This window comes from Apium graveolens, chromosome 6 (assembly GCF_009905375.1).
Source record: "Apium graveolens cultivar Ventura chromosome 6, ASM990537v1, whole genome shotgun sequence".
Classification (NCBI taxonomy): Eukaryota; Viridiplantae; Streptophyta; class Magnoliopsida; order Apiales; family Apiaceae; genus Apium; species Apium graveolens.
Window position 1 is genome coordinate 80,475,986 of NC_133652.1, and position 10,210 is coordinate 80,486,195.

The 10,210-nt window shown below is 36.6% G+C and overlaps 1 protein-coding gene across 1 annotated transcript in view; it reads right to left on the bottom strand.

The window, feature by feature from the left end:
• LOC141665262 (uncharacterized) overlaps positions 1–7,887 on the bottom strand; it is a 43,880-nt gene extending 35,993 nt beyond the window's left edge. Inside the window, exons 1-2 of the mRNA XM_074471243.1 lie at positions 7,564–7,887; positions 7,015–7,254 (exon numbers count right to left, since the gene is read on the bottom strand). Coding sequence (XP_074327344.1) covers positions 7,015–7,254; positions 7,564–7,887 — 564 coding nt within the window. The remainder of the gene's footprint in view (positions 1–7,014; positions 7,255–7,563) is intronic.
• Between the last annotated feature and the right edge of the window lie 2,323 nt (positions 7,888–10,210).

Sequence of the window (10,210 nt, forward strand, 5' to 3'; positions counted from 1 at the left end):
GAGTTTAAGCCATTAATTCTTTCTCTAGCTTCTCCATTTAATCAATGAAGAAGACAATGAATAGTGTTTTCAAGTTTTTAACTTGAACTTTTTCTTGTTTTTCTTGAAGATCCAAGCTTTCCTAAGGCTTCTCCAAGCTTCTTAAGGCTTCCTAGCTCAACCCACCACTTCAAGGAAGGTATACCATTTTCAAACCCTAGGTTCATATATATTATAAGGTGATTTTGATGAGTAGGATGTTATTGTAGTTGTTGTTATGATTAGAGTTTGAGATTTGGAATGGTAGTGAAATGAAATGGTAATTTTGTGGTTTTGATTTAAAGAAACTTAAGAATGATTAAAGTAAAGTTTAAGCATAAGTATGAATGGTTAAATTGAATTGGTTGGGGTTGTTATGATGTGAAAAGGATGGGTGTTTGTTGTGTGTTGGATTTGAGGATGGTTTGTGTTGATTGTGGGTAGTTTAAAAAATGGGAAATCGCGTAAACATAGCCGTCGTAACGTCCGATTTTCTTTGGACTGTTTTTGTGCATAGCATTAGGACCCGAGAACCCCCTGCTAGATTATGACCACTGCCATGTTTAGATAGCTCATGTTACGAGCTTCGTTTTGATATGTAGTTCGTTCAATTCCGATGCACGGTTTAGGAGAAACGACCGTTTCAAGTAACGGCGTTTCGCGAACGAAACTTTTTCCCTCGCCTTACTTTGAAACATAGGTTAAAGACCAAAAAGGGTTAATTAATGTGTGAAACATTTATGGTAAGTGTGTTAGGCAGTTGGTAAGTCATTCGCGAAGGAATCGCTTTAAAACTCGTAAAGGTTAAGTTATTAAAAATGGTGGAGCCGAGGGTACCCGAGTGACTTAAGCGAATCGGTGAGCGCAAAACTAGCATTAGAGTCTAAGTTAGTTAAAGCATAGATTTACAAGTGATTTTGGTTTAATTCCAACTTACTTGTTGTTTATAGGTTACCAGACTCGTCCCGAGCCTTTCTCACCCCCAAGTCGCTCAGGCAAGTTTTCTACCCGTTATACTGTTGTTGTGATGTAAATATATGTATATGCATTATCTTGTGATATTGCATGATTGTTATTAGCAAATTTTGCAATATATTGGAGTATGCTAATATGGTATATATGCATGCCTGTTTCATATTCTTGAAATATATATCTGTTGGTTCAGTTGATAATACCTATGCTAGAGGATAGCGGTATCTTGCATATACCCTTAGTATAGGGACCCAAAGGTGAAAATATTTTCTAAAACCGGGAGTCGAGGATCCCGAGTAGATTTTGTATATATATGGATATGGATATATATATATATATATTTATATATATATATGGTTATAGTTTTCCAAACTATTAATCGAATAAGGTTTATTCGATAACTTTATTTTAATTAATGAATATTATTTGAATATTCATTCGAGGGCTTATGACTCGTTTATATTATTTATTGAATATTATTTGAATATTCATTCGAGGGCTTATGACTCGTTTATATTATTTATTGAATATTATTTGAATATTCATTCGATGGCTTATGACTCTTTTATATTATTTATTGAATATTATTTGAATATTCATTCGATGGCTTATGACTCTTTTATATTATTTATTGAATATTATTTGAATATTCATTCGAGGGCTTATGACTCAGTTTATATTATTTAATGAATATTATTTGAACATTCATTTGAGGATCTATGACTCCGATTATTTGCTGAAATATATTCTTTATTTTATTAAAGAATAAGGTGTTAATAATCAAACTTATTTTCGATTATTCAAATAAAGATAATACTTTCATATAAGTATATCTTTGGTTATTTAATACTCGTTTCAAGTATAAGTTAATACTTCTACTTCAATTATTTTTATAAAGACTATTCTTTATGGGAATATTATTTAATTAATAATATTCAGATATTTTCTAATATTCTGGGGACTGATTTACTTCATTAAATCAGCCTTACTCCAAACACTCTTTAAAGTGTTTTCGAGTCTTCAAAATGATTTTTAAAAGTCAGAGCGGATCCCAAAACTCATTTTTATATTTAAGATCTTCCTTTTTAAAGGGGATTTAAATACCCGCTCAAAACCTGGGAAATCCGGCTCTGTGGTGTATTTTATATTCGCAACAAGGTTGCAGATTTGGTAAATGAATTGATTACTTGCCCAACGTTCGGGAAGTAAGCCCCTCTCATTGAGTCGACATAAGCGACAGGCCGAGGTACGGTCTATTATTGTGTAAGTGGCTCAGTGGGAGTCCATCAAATGCATAGGTGGCTGAGTGGCAGTCCAGCATAGGTCTTAATTATGACCAGGGTGATGACCAGTGGGGAATTCGTCCATCTGCTAGTAGAAAAGGTTACTTATTGGTATCTTTGCCTGATCAGCGAGATATCGGGTTTATGCCAAAATTCTTTTCCTTTCCAAAATTCATTGGATGTTTCGAACTCTGTTCATACTTCACATAACAGAGGTTCCAGGAAATGTTTTCGGGATATATATATATATGTGGATATATATATATATCGGGACTAAATAAAGTATCTCATAACTTTTTTCATTCAATAATATTTCAAAGATTGAATCTATTCAAGTCTTAACTTGTGGTCTCATCTATGGGATGTCTTTCTTAAAACTTATAATACTTTGAACGGTGGCAGTTCAAGTAACTTTATATGATATAAGTGTGATGTAGTATTGGTAACTTCATTCCTTGTTTTTACTTATATGTAGCAAGTAATTATCTTGCATATGATAGAGATTCTAGTAAGTATCCATTTAGATACTTATATTATTGTTATCACTATACATATTATCTTGCGAGCTGTAAGGCTCACTCTTGCGTTATTTCTTCATCACACAACAACAGTTAGGAGAGATGGCCAGACTCCAGCAGACCCAGCGCAAGCGCGTGGGAAGCGTCCCGCGTCTTCCCGCTGATATTGTAGCTGCTATAGCTGCAGAGGTAGATCCATTGTAGTTTAGACCATCTACTTTTGAGAATCCAATTATGTATAATTATAACTTGTGGCAGATAATGGCAATTAACTGTAAATTATCAAGTAATCATTTTGGGTTGTAATAATTTTAAATTGTGGATTCAAAGACTTGTACTTATTTCAATTTCATCTCTGAGACTATAACGAGTTGTGGTGTGTGTTAGTGTGGGGTCACAGCATGAGGGTATTTATTATTAATTAAGTAAAGTGATATTGTGGAAAGAAAGACCGTGACAACCCGGATTCCCGACCCCGGATCTGGGGGTGTTACACTGTGACTCCACACTAACACACACCACAACACGTTATAGTCTCAGAGATGAAATTGAAATAAGTACAAGTCCTTGAATCCACAATTTAAAGGTTATTACAACCCAAAATGATTACTTGATAAGTTTACAGTTAATTGCCATTATCTGCCATAATTTATAATTATACATAATTGATTCCCAAAAGTAGAATGCCTGATCTACAAATAGATCTACCTCTGCAGCTATAGCAGCTACGATATCAACGGGAAGACGCGGGACGCTTCCCACGAGCTTGCGCTGGGTCTGCTTGAGTTTGGCCATCTTTCCTAACTGTTGTTGTGTGATGAAGAAATGAAGCAAGAGTGAGCATTACAGCTCGCAAGATAATATATAGTGTAAACAATAATGCAAGTATCTAACTGGATAACTTACTAGAATTCTTTTATCAAGTGTAAGGTAATTACTTACTGGATATAAGCTTAAAGGAAGATGAAGTTACCAATTACTTCACTATACTTATACCATTTTTGAAAACTACTTGAACTACCACTATTCAAAGTATAATAAGTTTTCGAAAGTTCATCCCTGACCACAAGTTAAGACTTGAATAGATTCAATCTTTGAAATATTATTGAATGAAATGAAGTTACGAGATACTTTATTTAGTCCCAATATATATATCCACATATATATCTCTTATACATTTCCTAGAAACCTCTGTCATGTAAAGTATGAATAGAGTTTGTAATATCCAATGCATTTTGGAAAGAAAAGAATTTTGGCATACACCCGATATCTTGCTGATCAGGAAAAGATACCAATAAGTAACCTTTTCTACTAGTAGATGGATGAATCCCCCACCGGTCATCACCCTGGCCTCATTAGGACCTTGTGCTGGACCGCCATCCGGCCTCTTACGCGTTGATGGGCTGCCACCCAGTCACTTACACTTTGATAGACCGTACCCCGGTCTGTCGCTTATGCCGACTCAATTAGATGGACTTACTTCCCGAACGTTGGGTAAGTAATCAATTCATTTATCAAAACAACAACCTTGTTGCGAATATAAAATACACCACAGAGCCGGATCCCTCAGGTTTTGAGCGAGTATTTAAATCCCCTTTGAATGGAGGATTTTAAATATAAAATGAGTTTTGGGATCCGCCCTAACTTTTAAAATCATTTTGAAGACTCGAAAATATTTTTAAGAATGTTTGGAGTAATGCTGATTTAATAAAATAAATCAGTCCCAATATATTAGAAAATATCTGAATATTATTATTTAAATAATATTCCCATAAAGAATAATCTTTATAAAAATAATTGAAGTAGAAGTTTTAAAACTCATACTTGAAATGAATATTAAATAACCAAAGATATACATATACGAAAGTACGATCTTTATTTGAATACTCGAAAATAAGTTTGATTATCAAAACATTATTCTTTAATAAAATAAAGAATATTATTTAGTAAATAAGCGGAGTCATAAGTCCTCGAATGAATATTCAAAATAATATTCCTTAAATAAAATAAACCGAGTCATAAGACCTCGAATGAATATTCAAAGTAATATTCATTAATCAAAATAAAGTTATCGAATAAACCTTATTCGATTAATAGTTTTGAAAACTATATATATATATAAATATATATAATATACTCGGGAACATCGACTCCCGGTTTTAGAAAATGTTCACCTTTGGGTCCCCTATACTAAGGGTATACTCAACTACTTATATTACTTTAGCATATGTATTATGCAATTATGCAATTATAAGCATTGGAATCAACAGATAGATATCAAGATTACGAAACAGACATGCATATAAACCATATCAGCATGCTCCAATATATTGCAAGATTTGCTAATTAACCATCATGCATCTATCACAAGATAATGCATATACATGTATACATCACAACAACAGTATAACGGGTAGAAAACTTGCCTGAGCGACTGGGGGTGATAAAAGGCTTGGGACGAGTCTGGTAACCTATAAACAACATATAAGTTGGAATTAAACCAAAGGCTCTTATGAATCTATACTTTAACCAATTAGACCGTAACGTTCGCTTTTGCGCTTAACGATTCACTTAAGTCGCTCGAGTACGCTTTGCTCAACAATTTTTAATAAATTAACCATTAAGAGTTTTAAGGCGATTCTTTCGTGAGTACCCTACCAACTGTCTAACCCACTTTACATATTTGTTTCATAATCCAATTAGTCATTTAAGGGCCTTAACCAAGGTTTCAAAGTAAGGCGAGGGGTAATGGTTCGGTCGTGAAACGTCGTTACTTAAAATGGTCGTTTCTCCTAAACCGTACATCGGATTCAAGCGACCACATATCAAAACGAAGCTCGTAACATGAACTATCTAATAATGGCAATGGTCAAAACCTAACAGTGAGTTCACGGGTCCTGATGTTAAGCCTAAAGTAAATCGGGAATTTTGACGGCTATGTTTACGCGATTACCAAATTTTATACTACTCCAAATCAATCCTCAATCAATCCACAATCATTACTACAACCAAAATCCATCCATACACTACTACAACAGCCCCAACATCTCAAGATTTCCAATTTATACTACTTCTCAATCATGAACTAAGAGCTTACTTAAGTTCATTAACTACTAATCAAGATTTACAACTCCAAAAACATCACAAAACCAACCAATCTCTAAATACACAATAATCATGCCTCTCATGAACTATACTACTCATAACAAGCTCTTAACATTCAATAATTATGCTAGGTTAATAGATTATACCTTCCTTGTGAGTAGGAGTAACTAATGAGCTAGAAACAACCTTGGAAAATCCTTACTAAAGCTTTATCTAAACAAAAACACAAGATCAAAATTTCAAGTTCTTGAAAAACACTATTCACTCTCTTCTTCCATGAATTATAGGAAGAGATTGTGAAGGAATTTGAAGCTTAGACTTATAGGATATCTATATCTATGTACAAGGAACCTTAGATAATTACCTCACTAATTAACAAGGCTTGGAACTTGCATTTGAGTTTTTCTTTCTTTGAAAAGGAGATGAAGTCGAGAGCTTCTTCTTGAATAATGGAAGTCAATTTTGTGTTTTGTGTTATGAATTGTTTTGCATGGTTGTTTTGCTTTGGTTTGATTAATTAACCTTTAAACCATGGTAAATTTTGTGTGGTTTATAATCAACCAACACTTCCTTCCCTTTCTGGTCATGCTTATGTCATCTTTCCACACTTGTCCTCTTCTTGTTGGTGTGATGACATCATCATCACTAACCTCTTTTATTAGCTCCTAATTACATGGCTAATGACCGCTGATCTGTTATACGGTTCGCTTAACTTTCGTTCTCGTTTATCATTTGAGGGATCATACCCGGGATCTTATTACTTGGGTTCCCCTAAACCTTTCTCAATATTTTATATTCCTTTTATGATCCTCTCTTATAATCCTTGAATTAAAATCCTTTTAATCATGTTACCTTATACTCAATTCTTTCGGTATCTGGTGAATTTTCGGGAAAAAATCAAAGTGTTCGAATTTGGATTCTAACGATCTTTACATACACTTATATACCATATAGAGTACTAATAAGATCTCAGAATAACAATAAAAGAACCTCTACAAAGTGTGGCATGAAAAGTTTTCTTATTCAGCATAATCAGCAAAATCACTATTCATAAGGGTTACAAAAAGTCCAAAATTTTTGGGGTTATTACACCAAGGGTGTGGGAACTCTTCTCTCACCTCGACAGGGGCATTTCCCTGTGATGAAAGTTCTGCCAACACTATGGCCTTATCATCTACCTTAGAATCGAACTCAAGTATGAAATCGGCCAATGTCTGCCTCTTGATTGATGTGCAAGCACAATATTCCAGATCGAATTGTCCCAACTCTACTGCCCACTTTAGCATCCTCCCTGATGATTTTGGCTTATATAAAATGTGTCTGAGAGGATAAGCGGTGTGGACCTTTATCCGATAAGCCTAAAAGTACGGCCTTAGTTTTCATGCCGCAAGGATAAGGGCATATACAAACTTTTCCATGCTAGTGTATCTAGTTTCCGCATCCAGCAATCTCTTATTCACGTAATATACTGGTGACTAGCGACCCTCTTCCTCTTTTACTAACGCCGCGCTAATGGAATATTCTGAGACTGCCAAGTAAAGAATCAACGTCTCCCCATCTTCGGGCTTTGCCAACATAGGGGGATTTCCCAACTATTCTTTGATTCTTCGAAAAACTTCCTCACAGTCCGAGGTCCATACAAAATCTTTTCCCATGCCCTTAATTACCTTGAAGAACTCCTTACATCTATCTGAAGATTTTGATATAAATCGATTTAATGCCGCAATTCTTCTCGTCAGACTCTGCACTTGCTTAACGCTGGTGGAAGATTTCATATCCAGCAGAGCTCTGATTTTTGTGGGATTTGCTTTGATTCCTCGGTGATTTACCATGAATCCCAGGAATTTCCCTGACTCAACACCAAATACGCATTTTTGAGGATTCAACTTCATCCTATATTTTCTCAGAATATGGAACATCTCTGTAAAATCCGCTATATGATCCTCTGCTTGCTTATATTTCACCAGCATATCATCCACATATACCTCCATTGTCTTCCGGATCTGCTTTTTAAACATCTTATTCACCAACCTTTGGTAAGTTGCTCCGGCATTGATTAGACTGAAAGGCATCCCGATGTAACAGTAGAGACCTCTGTCAGTGATGAAGGAGGTGTGCTCCTGATCAGGTTCATACATAGGAATTTAATTATAGCCGGAGTACGCGTCCATGAAGCTTAGCAAAGCATGTCCGACCATTGCATCAACCAACTGATCAATTCTTGTCAAAGGAAAACTATCCTTCGGGCATGCTTTATTCAGATCGGTAAAATCCACGCATGCTCTAGATCGATATTCAATCGATGGCACATCACTTTTGGATCAATTCCCACCATATCAGAATGGCTCCATGCAAATACATCAAGATTTTCCAAGAGAAATATGGAAAGCCCCTCTTTCAATCTTGGAGGCAACTGAGATCCAATTTTTAGAACTTTACTTGGATTCTTTTCATCGACAGAGATTTCAATTTTTTTTCCGTTGGCCCCATTTTCTCTGTTGGCATTGGTATCTGTGGGTCTAAGTCGAGCTGATTATGATCCTCATCACTTTGCTTGAGAAGGCACATCCTATTGGAGAGGAGCATCAACTTCTTTTCCCAATGAAGGCTCGCACTGTCTAATAGGGGCATCAACTTCTTTCAGATTTGGGATGGTAGAAGGCGCGCCCTGACATACAGGGGCATCAACTTCATTCGGGATTCCTGAAGATAAGGTCGCACCCTCAGAAAGAGAGACATTTACCTTATATACATCTTGTCCAAGACTCTACAAAAAATCAAATCTCCCTTCGAGCCGTTCCTCATTGAAATTTGCTTGGATTATATCATTTGGGGGCTCTTCTTCTTCCAACATCTCAATCATGATAGCTTCTTCTAAGAATAGCGTTACCGAAGGCAATTCAGAGGAGCATTCATTTTCTTGTTCAATATAGTAATGGACCCAAATTTCCTCGATTGGTTGTTCGATACTTCTCTCTCGTTCATCATCTGATGCATCTACGACTTGGTCATCCTTTCTCCAAAAGCCCCTCATAGCTTGCCTATAATATTCTCGAGAATTATATTGAGAGCCCTTTATGCTGCCAACTCCATTCGGGGTTGGAAATTTGATGGTAAGATGGTGGATCGAAGTGACGACCCTCATTTCCCTAAGAAAAGGTCATCCCAGCATCACATTGTGGGATGACTCCTGATTTAGGACCTTGAACTCGAGCATCTTTGTTACGGACAGCGGACTCTCCCCAGGGTGCATGACAATCGAATTGATCCCATGACTCTAACTCCTTCACCAGAAAAATCGTAGACCCAAGAATCCTCCCCTGACATATCTCGATCAGGAAAACCCATCTTCTTAAAGTTGTAGTAAAGGATGTTTGTTGAACTTCCGTTATCTACAAAGGCTCTGTAGACATTTTTAGTCCCGATTTGGAGAGAAATGACCAAGGAATCATTGTGGGGGTGGTGTACCCACCTGTAATCTGCCTCCCTGAAGGTGATATCCATGAATTCTACCTTGAATACTTTGGGTGGCCGAGTATCCACCCTATGGATGTCAATTAATGGTCTAAACCGAGCTTCCCTGGCATATCTTTCCAGGGCTCTATTCTTGCATTCCATCCCAGGATCTCCTCCATATATTGCTCAGATGATGTCATCCCTAAAAAACTTGTTTTCTTCCAGAGTTTCGTTGTTCGGCCTCCGAGGGGTGCGACCTTCTTCTTCCTTTGCTTTGTCGGCGCCACTTTTATGAATCATTACTTCCTTCACTACCCACTCGCCAAGATATCCTTCCTTGATTAGAGTCTCGATTTCATCCTTTAGCTACCGACACTCATGTGTGTTGTATCCGGATGACACGTGGTATCCATAATATTTCTTCTTATCTTTACTTTTCCAAGACAACAGAGCTTCGGGCTTTCTAAAAAGTCTTTTATTCTTGTTTACCTCAATCGATGCAGCCAAAGGGGTGTATCCGCTCGTCCTGTTGTCATAGCTCGAGGGAGGGATCCGCTCCCTCCTTACAGATGTAGCATTCACTTAAATTCGGGCTTCGATTACTACTTCGATATCTAGGGCTCGGAGATTTATCCCTCTTCCTTTCTCTGCCTCTCTGGTTTGATTGCAAAGTCGGTTACACCTATGCCAAAGATTGTTTTATGGCCTTGAATGACTCTTCCAAAGCAAAGACATCTGCCAGAGTAGCCGCATCTTTTCCCTATAGATGTTTCCAGAAATCTGAGCCAACCCTTAGACCTTCTATCAAAAAACTTTTCAAAGCATCATCCGAAGCGCCTCTTACGCTGGTAGACTCAG